The 25579-nt window shown below is 41.0% G+C and overlaps 1 protein-coding gene and 1 long non-coding RNA gene across 6 annotated transcripts in view; one reads left to right on the top strand and one right to left on the bottom strand.

The window, feature by feature from the left end:
* HMGA2 (high mobility group AT-hook 2) overlaps window positions 1-12419 on the bottom strand; it is a 169847-nt gene extending 157428 nt beyond the window's left edge. The window contains exons 1-2 of one of the 5 annotated variants that reach the window (XR_006175093.2): window positions 11592-12402; window positions 9028-9114 (exon numbers count right to left, since the gene is read on the bottom strand). Coding sequence is in view for 4 of the 5 variants with exons in the window: in XM_024107617.3 (XP_023963385.1) it covers window positions 9028-9114; window positions 11592-11708 (204 nt within the window). In the remaining variant the exon portion in view is untranslated. Of the gene's footprint in view, window positions 1-9027; window positions 9115-10521; window positions 10744-11591 lie in introns of those variants that run through there. The other 4 variants (XM_024107617.3, XM_042852898.2, XM_024107619.3 and 1 more) reach the window with 4 other exon arrangements.
* Window positions 10814-25073, top strand: LOC135973760 (uncharacterized). Its single transcript, XR_010590773.1, has 2 exons — window positions 10814-10944; window positions 24370-25073. It is a non-coding gene; the product is annotated as an uncharacterized LOC135973760 (long non-coding RNA).
* The last annotated feature ends 506 nt before the right edge of the window (window positions 25074-25579 follow it).

Here is a 25579-nt window from a genome sequence, read left to right as displayed (position 1 = left end):
TGTTTTTTCTCTTTGTTCAGAAAGCAAACCAGCATGTTTGACAAAGAAATCATCTTGAACATGTGTGTATTTCTACTTAGTGATACTTTCCTGATTCTGAGTAACATTTTCCTTTTCAGGTGCAAACACGTCCTTTAAACTCTGAACACACCTTTCACCATTCCAAAATATGTCTTTATTTCAAGGGTTGAAGAAAATTCAACAGTAGGTGCCCTAGAAATGGCACCTGATATGTAAGCATGGCCTAGCGATTAGTGCAAGGAGCTCAAACAGAGAAAACACCGATTCCATTCAGGACTCTGTCATTAGTTTGCTTGGCGACTGTGGGATATACTTACCCACTTTTGTAATGCAACTTTGAAATCCTTGGATGAAAAATTACATATAAAATGTTATTTACAGACAAAGTATGTCCACCATATATATGTCAATATCTGATTAATAATAATGGTAGTTAGGTAGGTGAACTACAGGTGAAATCCTTGCTGCACTCAAGTCAATGGCAAAACTCCCTTCTATGGGGTCAGGATTTCACCCTATGTGCATAATCATTCCTTAGAATCAAGGGTTTTTTGTATGCCTGGTACATTATACGTGTTTTCCTATATTGCTTCTTCAAAGGAGTGTGTGTATTTGACTTTCCCCTCAGGAGTCAATTGTCTCATTACATAAATCACTTATTGGCATATCTCTGTAAAATGTGTGTAATGCCTTGTCATGTAAAATGAATCCCACAAGAAGAGCTGGGAAAGTACTGGGGCCAATCCCTATAAACCCTACACTATAAATGCAGCGAACTGACCTTGAAATAAATCTAACCAAGAAGAAATGTGTGAAAAATAAAATTCACATTCCTAAAGGGCAAAATTATCACTTAGACTTGTTAAAAGAGTAAACTTGCTCTTTAACAGTTTATACCAGCGTTACATGTAAGGTGAAACCCTCTTATGAGAATACTTTTTAAAGAAGTACATTTGCTGTATTCTCTAGCTATTTAAGAGGTTTTTGTTTCCCTTCAAACCCTTCATTATTATGTCCTTATAAGCTGGACAGCGCAAATAGAGATTAATTATAGTGTATGATGTCCAATAGACACATAGTTAGTTTGAACTATCTGAGGCATTAATTTTTAAGAATGGATCAGTTTAAAATGTTCTAAATCAACACTTGACATCTTAGTAAAGGAGCAACAATCCCCCTCCGTTTTTTAAGGTTTTACTACTCTTAAAACTAAGATCATGCTGCCAGTGTCCTTAAAAAAATGAACATGAACTTTTTTAGATCGACAGCAAACCAGGTCTTGAAATCAAACTTAAAAAAACCCAGTAAGTTGACCTAGCCCAGTGGTTCTCAAACTTTTATATTGGCAACCCCTTTCACATAGCAAGCCTCAGAGTGTGACACCCTCCCCCCCCCTTATAAATTAAAAACACTTTTAAATATATTTAACACCCTTAGAAATGCTGGCGGCAAAACGGGGTTTGGATTGGAGGCTGACAACTTGTAACCTCCCTGAGGAGTTCCGACTCCCAGTTTGAGAACCCCTGGGGGTGACTCTGAAATACGCTTCAGGTTTTAAGACACTTAGGCTTTGCCTACACTGGCAACTGAAAGACAAAACTTTTGTCATTCAGAGGTGTTAAAAAAACACACACCCTCCCCTGAAAGGCAAAAGTTTTGTCGAGTGCTGCTGCCGACAGCGCTAATGCCGCTCGTTGTAGGTGGAAGTTTTCTGTCGGCAGGAGCACTCGACAAACAAACAGCAGCTACACTGCACTACACTGCGTGCCTTTTAGTGGCACAGCTGTAGCAGCACAGCCATATCGCTAAAAGCTGTGTAGTGTAGACAAAGCCTTAGAGCTTGTATACATGGGGACATCTGGGAAAGTTAATACAAATTAACTTAAGGTGTGGATTTGAAGTTACACCACTTAAATCCGCATTGCAATGGAACACCCTCATTTAGTCAGAATTAGAGTGGCCTTAATTTGGTTCAGTTTAGTTCATTTATAAAGTGAGTAAAAATAAACTGAATTAAAGCCGTTTATTTCTGAATAGCAGTCTCCACACAGGGATTTAAATGGTTGAACTCAGTGGTTCTCAAACTTTTGTACTGGTGACCCCTTTAACATAGCAAGCCTCTGAGTGTGACCCCCTCTTATAAATTAAAAACACTTTTAAATATATTTAACACCATTATAAATGCTGGAGGCAAAGGGGGTTTGGGTTGGAGTCTGACAGCTCGCAACCCCCCCCCCATGTAATAATCTCGCGACCCCCTGAGGGGTCCCGACTCCCAGTTTGAGAACCCCTGACCTAGACTATATAAAGTAGCTTGACTGGAAAGAGTACATGCAGATTTCTTTGAATAATCAATCTTCATTTCCAGTCCTAAACTTCATGCAGTGTGGCTGAGAGCTGTTAACAATGTTTCACCCCAGAGATGGCTACATTCAGTAGTGGATAGTGTTCCCTGTGTATAGTTTGTATATCAGTTTGTAAAGTGCTTCAGGACCCTTTGGAATGAAAGGCACTATGTTAGTGATGTATACGATTTCCACCTCATGTCAGAAGAAAAACATTTCTATAGTTCTTATCAAAACCAAATCTTTCCCAGAGGTGAGCTGGGCAAACAGAAGTGCATTCCAGTTCATTATGTTTTGGTACAGAGAGATGCTGTAAGCAAACAGGAAGGTTTCCATAGACTAAACTGCAGAAGATGAATGACAAGGACTTCCGTAATGGACATTTTATCTCTACTCTAAAAGGCAAAGACAAAACACTTCTTGAACAAACAAGAAGGAAAATAATGGTCAAAAGATGATAGTAAAGACAAGGAATCTAGGAAACATAGTTCCAGTTTTTCACTGGGATATTTAATTATTATTAATATTAATATTTTGACAAATATAGCACAAGTTTACTTTGGGAGCACAATATTGTCACAATATAAATACCTGGAGTCATGACTAGTTATTTAGCAGTGATCCTGTCAAATAAATAAAATTGTGTGGAAAAATGTAAAATTTAATTAACAAGAAGTTAAACACATCAACCCAACAGCACTATTTTGCCTTTTTAATAGATATTTAGAGCAATTTAATCTAATTACTCTGCTAACTGTTTGCTTTTATTACACTGTTGTGTCTTGAGTGAGGGACAAATCCGGAGAGAGCACCAAACCTCCTAAGCATAACAAACAGTATTATTTAGGCGGCAGCTTGCAAGTGATCTCAGCTATCCACTGCAGTTTATACCTGCTTAATCAAAGGAAGCTGTTTCTTTTTAATCCTCTGATGCAATGTAGAGTAAGGTGTGTTGTGTTGGGTTATATCTCAGCACATGACACAACATGCTGAGACATGACTTTGCTCTATATAACATAACACAACAACATTTAACACTGAACATAAAACAGAGGAGGGCTGAGCAAGGGGCGGGAAGATTAGCATATATGCAGTTTAAGGGTGTTTTTCTTTTTTTTAAATTAACACTTTCATGTGCAATATTATAAGCAATGAATTGCTGTGATAAAACATTTTGGGAGTGGAACTGAATTAAGTAGCTTTTTGAGCACAAAATATGTCTGAAAAAATGGTATTTTTCATGCTATCACAACTGCCATTTCAATCTTTTTTCATATTAAAGGCAGTTAACAGTCAATGGAAAGGTCTGCAATTCATCTAAGCTTCAGTAGCACAAGGCGACTTGAAGCTGCTCCTAACCTCACACTGTCCTGGGCTTGCAAAAATGGAGTCTGACTTTCCCACCACCAGCGCGTCCTTGGTGCATGGGTGGGCAATGCCAACCAGAAACTGAAACTGTGTAGTTGAAGGCAATTAACAAGACAAGATGAGTGTAAATAATTGAATGGATATAAAGTGTTCTTTGGGCATCCATATATTGTCAAGCACAAACCCAAATGCAACAGAATCCATATCTTGTATACTCTATCTGTTTTGCAAAATGATCTGTTGAGATGTCAAGATAAAATGTGTCAGAGGCATAGGTCAGCTGGAGTAATTGATAGCTCTCTCAACAAAGATCACTATTGTCGAACCTAGTCAAGAGAACTTGCACAATGAAGTGTCCCTCTACTGAAGTCACTTCGTTAAAAACAATAATAAAAGGACTCTGAGGTACTGAACAGACATAATCTTGTTATAGCTTCCATGTCATATTTACCCAGTTTATCGCTAAACAGGGTGTCCTGCCTGACACATCTTACTGAAAACATCTCAGTGGCTGTAGTCTCCATGTTTTAGGTGCAATGGCCACTTGTACATCACATAGAATCATAGAAATGCAGGGCTGGAGGGGACCTGAAGAAATCATCAAGTCCAATCCCCTGCACTGAGGCAAGACCAAGTAAACCTAGACCATCCCGGACAGGTGTTTGTCTAACCTGTCCTTAACAACCTCCAGTGATGCGGATTCCACAGACTCCCTGGGAAGGCTACTCCAGAGCTTAACTACCCTTACAGTTAGAAAGTTTTTCCTAACATCTAATCTAAATCTCCCTTGCTCCAGATTAAGCCCACTACTTCTTGTCCTACCTTTAGTGGACATGAAGAACAATTGATCACAGTTCTCTTTACAACAGCCCTTAATATATTTGAAGATTGTTAACAGGTTCCCCCTCCCCCCCAGTCTTCTGTTCTCAAGGCCAGTTTTTTTAACCTTTCCTCATAGGTCAACTAGATGTTCATCAACCAACGTAGGGTGAAATTGTGGCCCCAAAGAAGTCAGTGGCAAAACTCTCACTGATTTCAACAGGGCCAGGATTTCACCTGACTATTTAACTTAGAGACACAAACCTCTCTTCATAGAAGGCATATAACAAAGTGTAGATACAAACAGTACCACTAACTTTTGTTTGCAAAGTGTGCATTTCCCAACTCATGCGTTTTTGAGTTATTTAATTTCATTCTAATGAAAAACAAATGACTCTATTTCAGTTGAGCCGGACCTAAACTTTTAAATTGAAGGTGAATTTGACATAAGAGCACTTCTTGGGATTCATTTCTGAAGTTTTCTGTTATGGCACATAGTAACTATTTCTATTGTTTTACTCCAAAAGTGTGTTTTTTCATTCCAAATAAGGGAAATTTTATCACGCACAAATATAGGAGCTAAACAAAGAAAAGCCCTGAATGCATAAGGGAAATGGAGATGTACTGGTAGCAGTGCTACCACAGTCTAACAAATAAAACATAGGTATGGAGCAACCATAAAGATAATAGAGGGATGTCAATATGTTGTTCTTTTTGCAAAGTCAAACAGATAAACCTTAGAAAAGAGAATACCTCCATTTTTGGTTTAAATCAATGACAGCAGGACTTGTTCAGAGACATAAGCTCCAATGATAGAGTAATTCTAAACACTCTAGTACAATGTGATTAGAGTCCTTTTATGTCTGTCTCCTACTTGTCATCTGTTAATAAGTTATTCGCATTCACTGTTTGTGGAAAATTAAAGTGACTGAGAGGTTGGGGTGTTTTTTTGTAAAATGCAGGTTTACCTTATGTATTCATCTAATAAATACATGTAATAAATATGTATAAGCTTGGTAGAATTCTATTTTTATATAATTTTGACTGATATTGGTTTGTTTCTAAGCCTTTTTTATTTTCATCTATTTAAATTTTCACTGTTGCACAAAATCATGGGTTTTAAGCATTTTTTAAAAAATTGTATCAATTTAAATTTTCACAGTTGTAGGAAATTATGAGAGGGTCAGACAATAATTATTTAATGACAGCAGACACTGAGATTAAAAAAGATAAAGCTTTATAACCGATCAAACATAAATTGTGATCACATCAAATTATGCAAAGTAAATATCCTTAAATCAAACTCCAGTTATCACACAGCATTTTTCTTACTTTGCTTATATGTAAATTTTGATTATTATTGATGGAAATATTTTTCATTGATTTGTGTGTGAACAGTGAAATCAACGTTCACCAACAAACATTTACAGATAAAAATCTATCTTTCCAAGCCTAGATATGTATTATATGCAAGTCAGTTTTTATGTGTGTATTACCTGACATTAGAGTAATTGCTACATTATTAGCTGTCCAATTGGTCTTGCAACATTCTGCATGCATTGTCAAGTTTCACATTGCTAATTTCCTAACAAGCACAGTTTGTTTTCAAATGCCCCAAGGCCAGTTTACTAAGTCCAAACACAAGCTCTGCAAGTAAAAAAAAAAAAAAAAAAAAACACCATACACCAAGAAATTTTAAATAGACCACAGAATCATGATCACAGGGAAAATGGTGCCTCAACTGATTTAAGGGTATTTACTTTTTAAAGTATAACAAAACAAAGCTCCAATACTTGTCTGAGTATTTTTAGCTCTCTGCCAGTTTGTGTAATACATTTTTAATTGTTATGTGTAATGGTTTGCAAGAGAACACCCGATCAATTAATCATGAGTGCCTTCTCACGTCCGCTCTGTGGGTTCTAGTGGTGTACGTTTATCTTACATGTTGTGAACACTATGGTACATTTCAATGAACTCACTTTGAAAACCATAGGCCACACACTATTCTATAGAAATTCCAGCAATTTTCAACTTCATGTAGAGCAACCAAGTTTACATGTATAGGGTTTTAGCAAAGTTAACAAGCAAGCCTTTGAGAGTTGGAAAAGGATATAGAGCCCGTTCAATTAATATATATTAATATATATGTCAGAAAATTACAACTGTAATTCATTATTTTAAAAAGTGATACCAACAACAACTGAACCATGAGTTTTTGTTTGTTTTTAAACGAGCAAACTTTTCAATTCATGTTTACTATAAGGAGATTTATCATAAAAAAAACTGTATAAAATAAAAACTTTGAGGTGTCAAATGTGATATTACAACATCTATTTTAAAAAAGAGCAACAAATAGCTAGTTGAAACATGATCCCAAAGCTTTTACTTTATTTATTTATTTATTTATTTATTTATTTACTTATTTTTAAAAGTTCTACAACTGTTTTACACTTTGGAATATTTACCAAAGACTTGTGCATCTTACCCAAGATACATATTTTAATAACCATTCCATCACAAAAATAAAAAAAAACACATCAGACTTATATTTAAGGAAACATCAAAGATTTTTTAATATAAATAAGACGTGTCCCTTGGTCAAATTTTATTACACATAACATTCTGTAGAGTTTGCCTTAGTTACAGTAGTTACTTGGTGAACTCTGAAAATCAAAAAGGTGCTATTAATTTGTTCAGTTCTTAATTCAGACTAAAAAGGAACTACATGCACCAAAATGATCTGAATGTAACTAAACTGCATAATATATAATTTTGTATAATAAAAAAGTCTTTTCTAATTTATGATGATTTTAAATCATTCAGATTTATTAACAGCTTTTAATATTTCTACTAGAAATATCTTTTAAAAATACATTTTGATGAAGAATTACTTTAAAATTTTATTCTTGCTAGAAATCTTCCAACAGTAATATTCAAAACGTTTAATCTTAAATTTCGATTTTCCAAACTAATAAAAATGTATTTTCTCTCTTTTGAAGAATTAATTTTAAACTGTTTAATACTGAATCTGATGTACATTTTTAACTATACAAAGAAAAAACCTAAATACCTACACTTATTAGGATAGCAAAGTGGTTTTTGTATATTTTAAATATCTAACCTGAAAAGTACAATTTTTACGAACGTATACGTTTATTGATTGAATATACTGTTTTTTCCCAGCCCAGACACTAAAAAACAATTGGAAATTCAAACACTGTAGGAAAATGTTCCTTCAGCTAATATTCAAAACATTTAAAACAGACATGAAAGAACTTAATATTTATCACTAGTTGCTATGGTAATTTATAACACTGAAAACTATCGAACTTAACATGGTCAGTGCCCACAGGCACAAAGTAAACCACATTTAAAAATTAACCATAATTAGATGAACCAACAACCATCTTCCAACACACATTTTACCACATAACATAAAACCCACTGATACACTTAAGCATCACAGTTCACTCCCACATTTCATAACCTTTTGTTTTCAACTTAGTACCTGTAAATTAGTGCTAACTGCTGTGGACCCCCCTACAGAACCATTACTCCTGTACTTATTTTCAAAACTACATACTTCTATTTACTTATGTTCACCAAAAAAATGTCATATATAAATGTATTATTAGCCTTGTTAGCAAGATATAATGCACAGCATTGGCAAATTTAAATTAAGCTAGTTTTTCAGGTTGAACTTGCAATTTAAAATCTATGAACTAAAAGGATTGTCTTCACTGGACTGGCCTGTACGATTGCTAAACTATTCAGAACCACTATGGTATGTATCTGCTAGCAACACCAAATTGTAGGACTGGTTCAAAAGACTAATATTGTTTCAAGAAACAACCTCTTTGAAAGTGATTACTAAACAATACATAGCAGGCTGTTACTGTAACTCACAGTTTACTTTACCATCACAATTTAAAACTGTAAATTTCAAGAAATATTTCTATCAACACATAATTGGATTTACTTCTAATTAGCACATGTTTGACAAAGCACTTAGCTTTAATAGACAGATTTGTTTTGAAGTAGTAATGTAAATAAATGTACAGGCAATGAATTTTCATTTTTGTGCATAGAAGACTATTTAAATCTCAAACTGGGAAAATACTACTACTAATAATAATTAATAATATTGATTTTCTTTCTAGACCACAATGCTAGCTGCAGAAGATCTCAATCAATAACTCAAATATGTGATAATATTTCATACTGTATGCACTGTACAAAAAGTAAATTGACCTCATATGTTCTGTGCTAGGGTCTTTCTGCAGCAAATGTTAACTCTGATCTTACAAAGGTAAAATGCAGAAAATATGTGGCCTCCATTATTAAAAATGGTTCAAATCCTACAGTTCAAAGGCTGAATGACTAGAATAATTTGGAAACTAACTGATGAGTGGACAGTAATTGTTAAGAACTCTCTCTCTCTCTCTCTCTCTCTCTCTCTCTCTCATAATCTCACCTTCTGAGCTGCTTTAGAGGGACTCTTGTTTTTGCTTCCTCTTGGTCTTCCTCTTGGTCTTTTAGGAGATGGTTCTCCAGTTGGTTCCTAAACACAGGAAAACATGCTATTGTAGCAAGAATCTCCACAAGACACTACCCAAATAGACCTTAAGTATAAACAACAACTGAAGAGCTACCTAAAAACATGAAGTATAAATGAATATGCACAACGTCACAGAATGATACAAAGTTTAAAGTGAAGTAGAGAACTCTAGTTTGCATATTAAAGGGAGACGTCATTTAAATTGTAATTATGTAAGAACATCATGAAAATTTGCATATTCTAACAACAGTAAAACATACCAGAAAACACAAATTGTTAACAGGGATGGCGATTGTGAACTTTGTGGAAAGATGGTTTTTCAAAATTAATTACCCATTTCATTTACGTTTCATCATAAAAGTATAAAACTATGGTATGTAGTTTCTATCACAAACATTTTTTGAAAAAACTCAATACTGAAAAACTGGGAAGTAATCTGCAGTTTTCTCTTAAGGGCACAAATTGATTTTTTTAATTTGCCTTTGTTTTATGAAGTTTGCATTTGTCCAAACTTAATTGTCTTTTGTTAAAATGTAAATGTAAAGATTTCTTTACAACAGATTTTTGGCATGCAATATAGATTTGTGGAAATAAAATATCTGTAATGAAAAAGTTTAACACATCTATACAAGAACAGTGATTATTTTAGCAATTTTCTTAACTGGTCCCTGTGTTTGATAGTAAATAAACCAGTCATTAAAATGGATATGAATGACTAATAGTTCGGATTCCAAATATTTATTCAGTGAATCATAAATACAATAAAACTCGTCTAGTTCTAAATATTGAACATTTCATTCAGATTACAGGATGTGGTAAAACTAATTAAATACAGTTTGTTAACTTAAACCAGCCTAAAACCCTTCAGATTTTAAATTCCCTGGTACATTTAGATAGTCTGGAAAGGAGATTAAATGATATGATTTTCAGTTGCGAGCCAGAGCGACATGGTGCACATCTGGATCGAACACGTTTTAGGAGATGCAGTTTTCTTTCTCTCCTAGCCATTCAAATGCTAAAAAAGCCATGCTCAAAACTTGCAGAGCCCAATGCTACTGGTTGGTTTTGTTGCAAGACCACGTTGTCGGAGCTAGGTGTAAAGTGAGTTTGTGGGATATAAAGCTGAGATCGCAAAGCTGAATAAGTGTCACAGGGCAGAGCGGGAAAACGTGGGGCTCCAGTTTTGTGGTTTTCCAAAAGTATTTTATGTGCATTTTTCAGGAGCACACTGGAGGGGCGGGAGCAGCTGCATATCCCCCAGTTTAGGGGGATGTTTTCGAGGATGTTCTGCATCTTAGAGCTCCCATAATATTTTCTAATCATCTGACATGCTTTGAAGGAAGTGGTGAGATGCTAACGAATGGAGTAAACATGTTTAAAGCCCGCGGAAGTCAGTTTAAATGAGCTCACTAGAAATCCCCACACACTTCCAATCGGTACTTCCGAAGCCTGCGAATTATGGCAAACAAAACCTCCAGCTCGGTGCTTCCCCATGCAGCCCCTGCAAAGCTGCAAGCTTAATTGGTTGCATCCGCAGGCAAAATCCCCGCAGCATACACCGCTTCAGAGGGGGTGAAAAAAGCCGGACTCGGGGAAGCAGTGTGGCAATGTCACTCCAGGAAAGGAAGGGGGGGGGGGCACAAGTCTAGCAAGCTTCAACCCGAGTCGGGTCCTGCAAGCGAAGAGGGGCCCGATGCGCCCCTTTTTGGAGTCCCTGAAACTGACCAGGGGTGCAAAGCGAGGGGGGGGCGCCAGAACCCGGAACAGCCGCCCCCCCCCCCCCCGGAGGTGGAAGAACGACCTGCCTGGCAAAGGGCTCCGGAAATGCAAAAGGTGTTGTGACTGCGGCGCTGCCCCCCTCCAGCAGCCTCCCCCCGCCGCCGGGAGTGGGGGGCACCTTCGTGCACACCAAGGGGGGTGGGGGAGACCAAAAGCCAAGCGATTTTGCAGCCGCACCCCCCAGCCCCAGGATGTAGGGGTTGGGCTGGTCAAGCTCGGAGGCGGCAGCAGCCCCCGGTGGGACCCGACCCCCACAGCCCCGGAGCTTGCAAAGGCTCCGAGAGGAGGGAGCCGGCGCAGCTCAGTCCCTTCGCCCTCTCGCAATTTCAAACTCTGCTCGGGGATGACCCAGCGCGCGCTGGTTGGCCGGCTCTGCGCTGCTCCATGCTGCACGTTTCCATTGAACAGCGCTGCCACCGCCACCACGCCGCGCACAATAGCCAGCGCCTCTGCCCGGCAACCCACCCCGCGCCGCCGCCGCTGCGCCTTTCCCCCCTCCGGCGGGCAGCTCCGGCCCCTCTCCCGGCGCGTGCGGCGGAGCCTCTTCAGTGCTTAGCGGGGAAGGGAGCGCAACAAAGCCCCCCCCCCCCCGCACCCCCGCCGCCTTGCCCCGTCCCCAGGACTCCAGTGGCAGCGGGAGCCCGTCCATGGCCACGCTCGGCTCCTCCCGCGCGCGCTCCGTGTAGGGAGCGGGTACTGACTTGTGGCTGCTTCCTGGGTCTGCCCCGTCCTCTCTTCTGAGGCGCTGTGGCTGCAGGTTGCTCCTGGGCAGCAGTGGAAGTGGAAGGCTGGCCGGCTCCTTCCCCTCGTGTGCTCATCCTGCCGCTGCCGCTGCTCAGCCGGGAACAATCGCTCCGAGCACCTTGAAAGCTGGGGAGGGGGGTGCGGGGGGGATTCAACCCGAGCGCTCGCCGCTCGCTGCCACCACCGCACACCGGACGTCCTGGTGCTGCCAAAAAGGAGAGAAGGGGAGGAGGAGGAGGTGATGGTGGTAGCGGTGCTGGTGGTGGAGGAGGAGGGGGGGACTCTGCTCTCTTCTCTCCCGTACGCTTTGGGAACAGGGATCGCTAGTAACGCGGAGCAATTCAAGAAGGGGGGTGGGGAAGGAGGGAGAGAGGGTGAATTGCAGCCCTACAAATGCCAGGAGGGGGGACCGCTGCAAGCAGAGCAGGAGCAAACCAAGTGGGGGGGGGATATCTTCTTGCCAAAATGAGACGCAAGCGGTGGCTATCGCCCGGGGATCGGCTCAGGACCCAGTAAGAGAAGACACATTGGAAAGGCACGGGGGACTCGGCCCTCTTGCCAGGAGTCATGCACACTGTGGAGATGGGGGGCTCGGGAGCGGCAGCGAAAGAGCGATCATTTGAAAAAAAGAGAGAGCGAGAGCGAGCGAGCGAGAGCTGTGGTGTCTGTGGTGTGAGCTGCTGGGGCTAGAAATATTATTAGGCGAGTCCTGCCCACGGATTAAACTGGGATGAGTAAAAACAAAAACACCTTTGCCCGTGGGTGGAAAAAATAGGAGGGGGCTCTGTGAAAAAAAAATACGAGGAGGAGTAGGAGGCAGGGCGAAAAACCTAGGATCGGGGGCTGGACCTGGGCCAGATAAAACATTAGAAATACAGCAGCAGTGGAAGCAGAGGCAGGCTAGAGCACACTGAGACCAACTCACGTGTCCAGCACCGTTCATGCCCAACTCGCTGCTGCAGGTTTAAAGGGACAGACCGGGGATTCCCACGGCCCCCAGTCCTCTGCCATAGGTGCTGGAACTAGGGATGCTGCCGGCACGTCGAGCTTGAAGTAATAATAACAACCCAAATATATGGTGTTCACCTTCAGCACGCCCACTATAAAAAGTGTCTCAGCACCACAGGTCCTCTCTCTCAAACCTGAACTAGCCAAGTTTGGGCAGCTGAACAAATGCACCTCAGCTCCTCTACTACAGCTTGTCAGGCAACCTTTCTAATAGCTGCTTGTTTGCTTCCTCCAGTGACTTCGTTATTTTGTCCTGCCCCATCCACTTCAACCTCCAAATCTCTGTTCAAAGGCTCCAAATGAAAGGTATAAGAAATCCAATAAGGTACGATGCAAATAGCATCTGATTCAGAAGTTGACATTTCTGATGCAAATAACAAAGAATAATTTGAAAAGTAAGATATCTACACCAGGATATGGCACAGAGATGCACTAGTTGCATTGATAGATAATCTCCTTACACCCACGGAAAAGGGCAAACACTAGTACTTCTAGACCTCTCATCAGCCTTCTGTACAATTAACCACTAAGTGCTGGCTCACCAGGTTCACTTCTCCTCCACAAGACCTCTAGATCCACATGCAGCAGTCCTGAAGTTTTGGTGCTGCCTTCCCTCTTATATGTCTAACTAGATTCTCAATATTACAGCTGCACTTGCTGAGAATGAGACAATGCAGTTACTCATCTCTACTTAGACTCTGAAAGAAAAACAGCTCCTGGATAAAGTGCAGCTGGCTCAAAATGAAACTTGCTTGGGTGGAAGTGATACTGATGGGAAAGAGGAACACTTTAAGGGACTGATTGAAGCCCTTTGTCAAAAGGTGTGTCCTCTAACTGTCTAGGAGGTGCACGGGTTAAAAATCTTACCAAACCCATCAGCTAGCATCCAGAAGTGTCTTCTCCCATCTTTGGCCATTCTTTCCTCTCAGATGCAGACCTAGCCACAGTTATTCGTGCCTTTATCTTGGCAAGGGTGGACTTACTCTACATAGAGCTGATCGTGAAGGCTACACAAAGGATTCCATCTCCCAAAACAGAACACTGGGAGTATCACACTAGTGCTCCATAGGCTACTGTCACCTCTCATCTAATTCCATATCCACTTCAAGGTTTGGGTCCTTGTGACGAACTGGGACTGTTCTTACTGTGGTCTGTGAATGCTGACAGGGGAGTGTGGCTAGGATAGTCTGCATTGGGGGATGGGAGACTGCCCGAAGGCGAATACCTAAGCATGTAACATGAGAACCCAGGAAGGGGTTGGAGGCCAGGTGACACCTTGGCCCAGGAAACTGAACAAAGGCTGTGGGAGGGGTCGCTGAAGGCAGAGGGTTGGAAGCGGGCTGGAGAGATGGCTGGGAGGCAGAGATGGCTCTGACCCCCCAAAGGGGGGGGGCTGGGATGCCCTGGGACCCCAAGCTGGACCTAACTGAGGGGGGCCCTGTTGTCTGTGCCTGCAAGACCTGTCTTGGACTGTATTCCTGTCATCCAAATAAACCTTCTGCTTTACTGGCTGGCTGAGAGTCATGGTGAATCGCAGGAAGCCGGGGGTGCAGGGCCCTGAGTTCCCCAATACTCCGTGACAGTCCTTATCTTCAAAGCTCTCAATATGTTAAGATGTAGCTGCCTCCAGGACTGTCTCTTTCTGCTTTAATAAGGGGAGGGATAGCTCAGTGGTTTGAACATTAGCCTGTTAAACCTAAGGTCCTGAGTTCAGTCCTTAAGGAGGCCACTTAGGGATCTGGGGCAAAATCAGTACTTGGTCCTGCTAGTGAAGGCAGGGGGCTGGACTCCATTGTCTTTCAGGGTCCCTTCCAGTTCTATGAGATAGGTATATCTCCATTTATTGACAATGGGGCCAAGCAGCAATAAAACCCAGTTTGAAACAGAGCCCACAAAGCAACTAGCCATGAAGATAGAGATAGCCCTGAGATTTTACAGATGGACTATCACAAGAATCCTACAGACAGAAAGCCACTTTGAACGACATTCAGTTTTCTTCACGTGAAGAAATCTGTAGAGCCCTATAAATCTCTGGATATCCGGAGATCATGTTTGCGGATGGATGCAGATCCAAATGTTATATCTAGAGCTCTGCAAATCTGTGGATATCTGCTTTATATCCATGGACCATGTTTGCGGATCGCCGATTGGATGAGGATACAAATTTTGTATCCACACAGGGCTCTAGAAATCTGAAGATCTCCAAGTCCATCCAGTACATCAAAAGATTTAATTGTTGCACAAAAGAGCAAGATTTCAAACAAAGATCATAAAATCAATAGTTTCAGGTGTAGCAGTAAATAATTTTTATAACATCCATTCATCTTGTTGATGTCTCTGTAAGACAATGGTACATAAGATTCCTATGATCTTTTATCTCCAAAACCACTGTTCTTATTGATTCATCCCATATGGGCTATTAATAGTCCTGTGTGTCTTCACCAAGTTCTTAACAGTTCTGGTGACAATGCTATGATTCAAAGGTATTAATGTAATGTCATCATCAGACAACATTCACATCAGACAACTGTCCAGAACTATCTTACTCTGAAATCTGTCTTACTTTGAAAGCTGTTCAGGACAGGGGCTGTCACTTTCTGTACTTTTTTCAGAGTAGCAGCCGTGTTAGTCTGTATCCGCAAAAAGAACAGGAGTACTTGTGGCACCTTAGAGACTAACAAATTTATTAGAGCATACGCTTTCGTGGGCTACAGCCCACTTCTTCGGATGCATATAGAGTGGAACATATATTGAGGAGATATATATACACACATACAGAGAGCATGAACAGGTGGGAGTTGTCTTACCAACTCTGAGAGGCCAATTAAGTAAGAGAAAAAAACTTTTGAAGTGATAATCAAGATAGCCCAGTACAGACAGTTTGATAAGAAGTGTGAGAATACTTACAAGGGGAGATAGATTCAATGTTGTTCGTATTGTACGTGGTTGGGCAATACAAATGAATAACAATAACAACAGAAAACAAATAAGTGTTATCATCTGAGATATAAAGGGCCATGAGTTCATCATTCATCTGTAGCTGAGTGTATTTCTTCATCCCCTGAAAACCGCTACAACTTGAATCAACATGGTATTCCTGATCGACCAAAGAAGGAAGAATTTATAATACTGTACAAATCTGCCTCTGACTAATCAAACAGCTTGATTTTAATTCAAGCCACTCATATCCAGGGAACCTGAACACAGAAGCAGAGAGGACATATAGCACTCAGAATGGATTTCAAGCAGCAACGTTTTTGAGGCAACTGCTCACAAGCAGATGTTTGCATCAAACTGTTATCAAAAGGTGAGCAAATATTTCTCAAAGGACACAATAGTATGAGGAACAGATGCTGTCTGCCCACCCTGGCTGAAGATACTTGTAACAGGCAGGGCCATTCTATGCATTCCCCTGTGCCCAAGAGTGGCACTGCAGGTGATCCTCACCTTTCTTTCCCCCAACTTGGCATCAATAAATTATCTTGCACAGATCAGAGTGATAAGAAGCCAAAACAAACTAGTCAAAATAAGTATATCTTCTTTAATGGAGCCCCAGGGAAGGAGCACTTGGAAATAACAGTTCACAGATCATTACTTCAGGACCTGGGTTCACAGCTCCCCAAACAAAGTCTCTGTGCCTGGTCAGGCTAGCCTTCTGGAGATGGAGAGAGCTCACCACCCTTTTGCAGACTGTTCAGCTTCCATTCTCCTCCCACTCTGCTCAGCTTCCTCTTCCTGTTTAAACAGGTCACTAGAACAGAGTGGGGAGTCTTCTGCATTATCCCCAGGCTGTTCTGTTTGTGAGTTCCACCCTGGCCCTTAAATGGGCCTACATACTCCTACACAACCTTCTTATGCACTTTCCCACTAATCTTACTGCCGAGCAAGTTCTCAAGTGGCCATGTAGCCCCTGGTTTTCCACACTAGTGGTCAGTGAAGATGATATCTAGAACCAATTCCTTTTAACAGCTACCCAATCTTGTCAAGTAAGGATCATTGTTCCACTTAGACCCTGTATCCCTGAATTTGATGTTGTGTTCATTAAATGGAACAGCCATAAAGAAGAACGATGACAGCCTGACTGGAATACCCTACTTTCCTCTAGGAAACACTGCATAAGGTTTTGGCTTAGCTTTAAGCATTAGTCTATCAACAAAGATCACAATCCCAAGAATTATTATTATTATTATTTGACTCTGGTAGCAGCTATCATAAGATAAGTATTTTACGCACATAAACGAATGCATGGTCTCTGCCCCAAAGAGCTTACAAGCTTATCATTCGGAAGAGAAGAATTAGAGATTTATTTATTTAAATACTTAGATTTTTATTAAATGTGCCATGTATCCTGGATTATGTAACATTTAAAACACGGATCTATTTTATTAAATAAATTAATTAATTCCTGCTTACATATTTAGTTATTCAGGCTCAGTAAAAATCATAGCTTTTAAAGACAGAAGGGATGATTAGATCATCTAGTCTGGCTTCTCTCATAACACCATAGAATTTCCACAGTATCAAGCCCCATAACTTCTGCTTGAGCCAGAGCATATCTTTTAGAAAGACCTCACTCTTCATTATAAATTATAGGTTAAAAAGTTATGTAAGATTATACATTTTAAAAATAATTTCCCTGGCTCATTTTTCAATCTACCCCTTTCTCAAAAGCCTGGGAAAACAGACAGAATTTGAACTATGTCCTGACGTCAACGGGCTCATGCTGTGTTATACTAAGGGGACACACAAGTCCCATAGACAAGAGCCCTTCTCTGAGTACACACTGCCAATAACTCCCACCTGTGTTAGCCAGAGTCTCAGATGCTCTTACACAAGACAAGATGCAAAGGAAAGATAGGAAGAATAGTAAGAAGCCAACATGACTCCATCCAGAGCTCTTCAATGAAAATCAAAAAGGAATACTACAAAAAGTAGAAACACGCGGACAAATTGCTAAGGAGGAGCACAAAAGACTAGCACAAGCATATAGGGACAAAAACAGAAAGGTAAATGCACAGAATGAGTTACATTTAGCAAGGGGCATAAAAGGCAATAAGAAGAGGTTCTTTAAATACATTAAGTTCAAGAGAAAGATGAAGGAAAAAGTAGATTCTCTACTTAGGAGGGAAGGAGTGCTAATGACTGATGTCACGAAGACTGAGGTGTTTAATGCCTTTTTGCTTCAGTCTTCACTAAAAAGGTTAATGGTGACCAGATACTCAACACGATTAATATTAACAACAAGGACAAAGGAGTGCAAGCCAAAATAGGGAAAGAACAGGTTAAAGAATATTTAGATTAATTAGATGTAGTCAAGTCAGCAGGGCCTAATGAAATTCATCCCGGGGTACTTAAGGAACTAGCTGAAGCAATCTCGGAACCATTAGCAATTATCTTAGGGAACTCATGGAGGACAAGTGTGATCCCAGAGGACTGGAGAAGGGAAAATATAGTATCCATCTTTAAAACAGGGAACAAAGGGAATTTAGGGAATTATAGACCAGTCAGCCTAACTTTGATACCAGGAAAGATACTGGAGCAAATTAATAAGAAACATCTAAAGCAGTGGTTCTTAACCTTTACTGCAGCCTGCACCCCTTTGGTTCTCAAAATATGTTCTCGCACCCTTTATCAAAAATCAAAATATGTTCTCCCACTCCTTAAACCTAAAAAATATGTTCTCGCACCCTTAAACCTAGATATATTTTTGTTTGTATATTACAGTAATCCTTAAAAAATGTATAATGTTAATAAATACATAGGTTTGATTAAACAATGTAGTTGTATTTACATGCCTGTGCTTAATTTGTGTTTTCGATGATTTACCTTCTAACAAAATCTAGCATGGCTCACACCCCCAGAAAGGGCATCTCGCACCCCCAGGGGGTGCGTGCACCCAAGGTTAAGAACCACTGATCTAAAGGATAATCGGGTTTAAAGAATAGCCAACATGGATTTATCAAGAACAAATCATGCCAAACCATTCTTCTTTGACAGGGTTACTGGCTTAGTGATTAGGGGGAAGCAGTAGATGTGATATATCTTGATTTTAGTGAGGCTTTTGACATAGTCCCACATTACATGTTCATAAGCAAACTAGAGAAATGTGGCCGAGGTGAAATTACTATAAGGTAGTTGCAAAACTGACTGAAAGACTACTCAAAGAGTAGTTACCAACGGTTCACAGTCAAACTGGGAGGACTTATCTACTGGAATCCTGGAAGAGTCAGTCCTAGTTCAATATTTTCATTAATGACTTGAATAACGGAATGGAGAGTACGTTCATAAAATTTACAGATGACACCAAGCTGGGAGGGGTTGCAAACACTGTGGAAGACAGGATCAGAATTCAAAACGACCATGACAAATTGGAGAATTGCTCTGAAACCAATAAGATGAAATTCAATAAAGAGAAGTGAAAATATATCACTTAGGAAGGAAAAATCAAATGCACAACTACAAAACAGGAAATAACTGGGTGGGTAATAGTACTGCTGAAAAAAATCTGGGAGTTATAGTGAATTACAAATTGCATAAGAGTCAACAATGTGGTGCAGTTGTGAAAAAGGCTAATATCATTCTGGAGTATATTAACAAGAGTGTCATATGTAAGCTATGGGATGGAGGAGTAATTGTCCCACTCTGCGGCACTGGTGAGGTCTCAGCTGGAGTACTGTGTCCAGTTCTGGGAACACACTTTAAGAAAGATGTGGATAAATTGGAGATAGTTCAGAGGAGAGCAGCAAAAATGATGAAAGGTTTAAAAAACCTAACATGAGGAAAGGTTAAAGAATCTAGGCATGGTGAGTCTAGAGAAAAGAAGACTGATGGGACAACCTGATAGTCTTTAAATATGTTAAGGGCTATTACAGAAGACAGTGATCAATTGTTCTCCTTGTCCACTGAATGTAGGACAAGAAGTAATAGGCTTAATTTGCAGCAAGACAGATTTAGGCTAGCTATTAGGAAAAACTTTCCAACTCTAAGGTTAGTTAAACACTAGAATAGGCTTCCAATGGAGGTTGTGGAATTCCCATCACTGGACATTTTAAAGAATAAGTTGGACACATACACCTGTCAGAGATGGTGTAGGTTTACTTGGTCCTGCCTCAGAGCTGTGGGCAGGGCTAGCTGACTTCTTGAGGTCCCTTGCAGCCCTGCATTTCTGTGATTCTATCAGTGGTCTTTTAGGTGGCTAGATATCCTTGAATGCTGCAAAACAGCCTATAGGCCGCAGCATAAGCACATGTGCTAGATGGTGCTTGGCCATTGTTTGAGTGTTCTTAGAAAGGGTGCAAAGAGCAAGGAACAACTGAAGTGCAAAGACCTCTCTCTCCTAAAATTCACAAGGGAGCTATGTGTTGGGATGAAGGTAAGTTTTGGCAGCAACTTTTACAGTGCCAGCAAGCAAGGATTTCTGGACATGGATATGGGAGCAGTTTGCAACATTCTAAGGCACTGTGCAGCATGCACTCTCCCTCTGCTTCTTAGAGGTGCAAGAAGGATTGCACCTTCTAAGAGACAGACCCTCCTGGAGCAGCTCCTAGAGTGACCTGGCTCGGCAGTGCCCTGAATGCTGGGTTAGTAACTTAAAGGCACAGTCTAGCCCAGTGGTTCTCAAACTTATTTGATTGGGCCCCCTTCTTTGTATCTGTAGTTGTTCACACCACACCCCCCAAAAAACATATTCTGCCACCCAGCTTTGAAGGCAGAGCAGAGAGCAGCGGCTGCTGGCTGGGAGCCCAGCTCTGAAAGCAGCGCCATGCCAGCAGGAGCACAGAAGTAAGGGTGGCAATATGAAAAGTGCTATTCATCATTATCACTTTTCACAGCAGGCTTAGCATCCCATCGCCACCCTTACTTCTGCGCTGCTGCTTCCACCCTGGGGCTGACAGCTGGAGCCCCCCCGCCTCCAGGTGAGGGAGTAGGGGGAGGGGGAGGGAAGGAGAGGCTGAGCCTGGGCCGCCTCCTGGTGAGGGATTGACCAGGGGGCAGAGGGAAAAGCCCAGGAGGCAGGACTGCAGCTGGCAGCCCCAGTGCGGTGAGGCTCCAGCCTCTGGCTTTCCTCTTTATCCCCCCATCCCATGTGTGCATGGCCCTTCTGCATGAGCCCCAGCCACTTGGGGCTAAGAGCCAGAGCTCTTAAAAAAACAAAAAAAGCACATAGCTCGTGCCTCCCTTGACACATTCTCACACCTCCTTGGGAGGCCCATCCCATAGCTTGAGAACCACTGATCTAGCCCTATAGGTGCAAGTGGCTAGGCTATCCAATGAACAGACAGCTGAGGCAGGTCTGGCTATATTCCCCTGTATCGTGGGTCATCAGAGTGTCCAAACTCATAAATCCATTTCAGGAACAGTATTGCCCTCCTTGGAACCTAAACTGGGTACTCTAGGAACTCACCAAATAACCTTCTGAGGCAACATCTTTTGTATATTGACTGTCTATCCATGGAAAACTCACCCTTCCAGGAGGAGAATTGGATTCCTGAGAATATCACCTTCATTTATGAATAACGGTATCTCTCATTTTCACTGGTCCTGTTTGATTAGGCTCCCTTCATTCTGCAGGAATACAAAGCACAAGAAAGAAAAGCATGGGCACAAACTGTATGTGTGAAGAACCTTAGGCTAGGTCTATACTACCCGCCTGAATCGGTGGGTAGAAATCGACCTCTCGGGGATCGATTTATCGCGTCCCGTTGGAACGCGACAATCGATCCCCGAATCGGCGCTCTAACTCCACCAGCGGAGGTGGTAGTAAGCGCCACCGACAAAAAGCCTCAGAAGTCGATTTTGCCGCCGTCCTCACAACGGGGTAAGTCGGCTGCGATACGTCGAATTCAGCTACGCTATTCACGTAGCTGAATTTGCGTATCTTAAATCGACTCCCCCCTGTAGTGTAGATGTACCCTTAGTGTATGTATCAGAGGGACCAGAGTGAACTGCAAATCTTCCACTCTTTTCTTTCATTCCACCCAAACTGCTGGGATCAAAGGAACTGCTGCCTTAAAAATCAATGATCTGCAGATGGCTGAGATAATGCATGAGGGAAGCAAAATTGAAATTGACAAACAAGACCCAGAAAAAAATTTAAGGCTCACTCTCAGGCCTTGTCGACACTGGGGAATTTTTACAGAAAATTCCCACCATTGCTAATATGAGTGCAGCTGCACCGTCTTTAGCAATGCTGGGAGCCATTACACAGAAGGGTTTTCATCTCCAGAGCCATTTTCAGCGCTGTGTCAATTAACCCCACTCAAAACAGGGTTAATTGACACAATGCTGAAAACTGCTGCCGGAACCGGAAAGCCGTCTACACTAAGGATCCCATTGTTGCTAACATTGGTGCAGCTGCACTGGAATTAGCAAATGTGGGATTTTTTTTTTTTTTTTTGGTAAAAGTTCCTCTGTGGAAACATTGCCTCAAAGTGTAGTATATCCACCTTGTGGCCCAAAAGTTCCTTGGTTTCAGCCCAAGAAATATGCAGAGCTGCAACCAGGTTTCAACGTTATACACAGGATTTCTGGTACAATCTTTGTGATGCAAAGAGAAGGCTTTCTAAGAGGAAGTCTCTGTATTATTATCTATTCTGTTATAAATTCTGTTTATTAGATTTCTTTTGGATAGCTTTGTTTCTCTTCTATGTTCTTGGGATTGTCATTGCTTGTTACTTTCCACTAGTGCAGATGTGGGAGGAGGAAGAAAGGAAGATCTCTTGTCTGGTAATTCCATTTCAATTATTAATATGTTTGTTAGTCCAGAATCATCCTGTAATTCAGAGGTTTTTTTCCATATGAAGATCTGATTCTTTGCATTTGGGCTGGAGACTCTTGTTTATTTAATGCAAATAAATAAATATGGGCCTAATTCTGCCACCCTCACTCATGCTAAGTAGCACCTTACTTTGTGAATACTGCTATTTATTTCACATGGAGTAAGGTACACTCAGTATGAGGAAGGGTGACAGAAGTAGTCCATCTATTAGTTTCTATGCATCTTTGAAAATGCCTGAAAGGGTCTGGGTCTTCTGCCCTGCTGAGCAGGACTGACAGGTCTGTACTGCCCCTACTAATTGGGCAGGGAATTATTGTGGTAGAAATATTCCTTTTCCATAAAACTACTGATCTGGCAAACATTAATGATCACATTTTCAAAAGGCCGTGCAAGCCTGGGTTGTGAGAGCGCATAGAAACAGGCCCACACAAACCTCAATTTGAGGCCCCAGTCCAGCAAAGCATTTAAGCACAGCTGCCAAGTTTTGAGCAGCTTCATGTGTGACCATTTATGCAAATCAATACATCAGCTAATTTGCATATCTTTGTAAACTTCTGCTTTTGGTCAACACACCCAGTCCAAAGTAATGGGGAGGAGGAGGGACAAAAGAGAAGGAGCTGCAGAATACTTAACAGTGGTTAAGGGTAGGGAGTAGAGTGCTGGGGTGAGTGGCAGGTACTAGATGTGTTGATAGGTGAAAACTGGTGGATGTCTAAAGATGCCAGGAGCTAGGTAGGGAGGCAGCTGGGTGCTTTTTGGAGGGAAGATGGAAGTTATTTGGTGAAGTGGCTGGGTGAGGATATGGCTGGGAAAACGTGGCGTCTGGCTGTGTGGGGAGAAGCTAGGGGAGGGTTGTCTAGGGTAGAAGCTGAGCGGGAAGTTTGGATCTTGCTGGCGATTTCCGGAAGGGGAAGCTGGGAGCCAGCTGAGTGAAAGGAAGCTGAATGGGGTCTGTCTGGGGCCAGTACTGGGCACCCTTCATCTCTGTCCCAACTACGGCCACCAAGTGCTCTTTCCCCACTCTGATCCAGCAGTGGAAGAAGAGGCAGAGGTGCAGAGAGGTCTTTGAGTTACCTGCAGAGCAGGTGCTACAGCAGGCCCCAGGGACCAGGAGAGGCTGCAGGCCATCACCTCTGCCCAGCTGATATATAACGTGTAGCTGAGCAGCAGGAATTAATGATAGAGCTCTGAAGTCATGAGTGTCACAATAGACACATAGCACTTCGCAGCAACATTTAAGCATATGCATAGTGTGTGATCTAGCAAACCACTGAAGTGCACACATTGGGTGTTCCACAGATACCTGATGAAAGGTGCAGAAGTGTACATGTCCTTTTGCACGCAATTTTGAAAATTTGGTCAAAAGCTCCCATCCCCAAACTCTGTAGAATCTTCTCTTTTTTCAATATTAGGAGTGCGAGCTTGCATATTTTGATACGATTCTTTGTCATTAAAAGTATTTAAGACTAGCTCATTTTTCTCTGCAATGAGTTGAATTATTTCCTTTTTAGACCTTCCAGAATTAACTACACCATATCCAAATATTGGCTGCAGTCCACATGTTTTAGATCATTTTCTATAATAGTCCTGTTGTTATAGAATGCTATATGTGTGTGTGAGAGAGAGAGACAGACATACAATTATTTGGAATGAGAAATCATAGTATATTAATTCCATAAGTGTTTTTTAAAAATAGTAAAATACAAGAGAGAAAACTCTGAGTAGTGAAAGTATTGACTTTTAAGGTTTTAACTTGTGCTTGTGCTAGTTAATGCTTCTGATCCCAGCACATTATGGTACTATATGTATACTAATAACATTATTAACTCACCTTTTCTTGATGTATAATTTTCAAACAAAGATCAATTTAATGTTGCTTATTCAGAATTCCATGTTCCCTCCTTTTTGACTTAATCATTTAGAATGTATCTTTCTGATTTGATCCTCAGAATTTGTTGATTCATTGTGAGCTGACACGAGAAGATGAAACAAAGGTGACAGCTGAAAATCCTTGTTCTTCACAAGAAATCAAAGACAGAGATCTGTATCCTGTCAAGACTTTTAGGACTTCACAAAAGCAGATACTGCAAGCCTGGGACTATTCATGTAGAAAAGGTGAACAAGATTTGATGGGGGTACAAAACAAACTTTAACTGAAACAAGGTCAAAGAATGAAATACACTTTGCCCATTTAGCACCATAATGTGCTGGTGAAGTTCATGAGGACTGGATTGAGAATTGCCCTCCCATCCTCACCTGGGGACAGGATGAAGCCAATAGATCTGTGCCCATGTCACCTTTTACCCAGCTCTTTCCCCCCACACACACACTCACTCTCCCAGCATGGAGGAGCTGTAGAAATCCCTTGTACTGGCCAATCCAGTTGTCACCCACCTTGTAGGGAGCTGATTCAGAGATAAAGTGGTGCTGACAGCCCTATGTATACCCTTTGTGCTGGAGTGAATTTCACCCAAAGAGAACACATTCAGCTTCTGTAACTTTTCTTTTCAAGCTAAGACAAATTTCTGCTAAGGTCCATTAACAATACTTGTATTTTTAATCAGAATTCATTTTGTGCTGTATTTTCTTTGGAATTAACAATATTACAGCTTATGTGAAATACAAACAAATGAGGGAACAATTTTTACCTCCATGTATGAATAGCATTTTGCAATTTGTCATTGTGATATATTTATCCTTTGAACTTTCAGTGAGCTCAGCTGAAAAAAATGCTTCTCTTCAGCACTTTACTGGAAAATATATTACACCATAGAAGCATATTACCATTTGAGTTTAGAAATTAGTGGCTAACTATATTTTTCTGCTCTATGTTTTACAAATTGTGTAGTAAATTATTTGGTATGCAGTAGATGCTTACTAGATACTTCAGAAGGTGTTAAAAAGTCAGCATTCCTATTCAAATTAATGTCTATAATGCGAACTTTCATTATGATTACTCTGGGTCTGGCTACTCAGGCACTACAAATTAGTATAATACAGTTTCAATTAAACAAGTTGTCACCAATGTACACAGAGGGACAGATTCTCAGCTGGTGTCAATGGTCGTTGTTTGGCTGGAGCAATGACTATTTGTCAGCAGTTGAAGATCTACCCTTGAATTTTTATCTACAGCCTCATGACTCAAATTCATAGTGTTAT

The sequence above is a fragment of the Chrysemys picta genome, chromosome 1 (genome assembly GCF_011386835.1).
Source record: "Chrysemys picta bellii isolate R12L10 chromosome 1, ASM1138683v2, whole genome shotgun sequence".
Taxonomy (NCBI): domain Eukaryota; kingdom Metazoa; phylum Chordata; order Testudines; family Emydidae; genus Chrysemys; species Chrysemys picta.
Note: the sequence above shows the minus strand (reverse complement) of the source record. Positions and strands in the feature narration are given on the sequence as shown.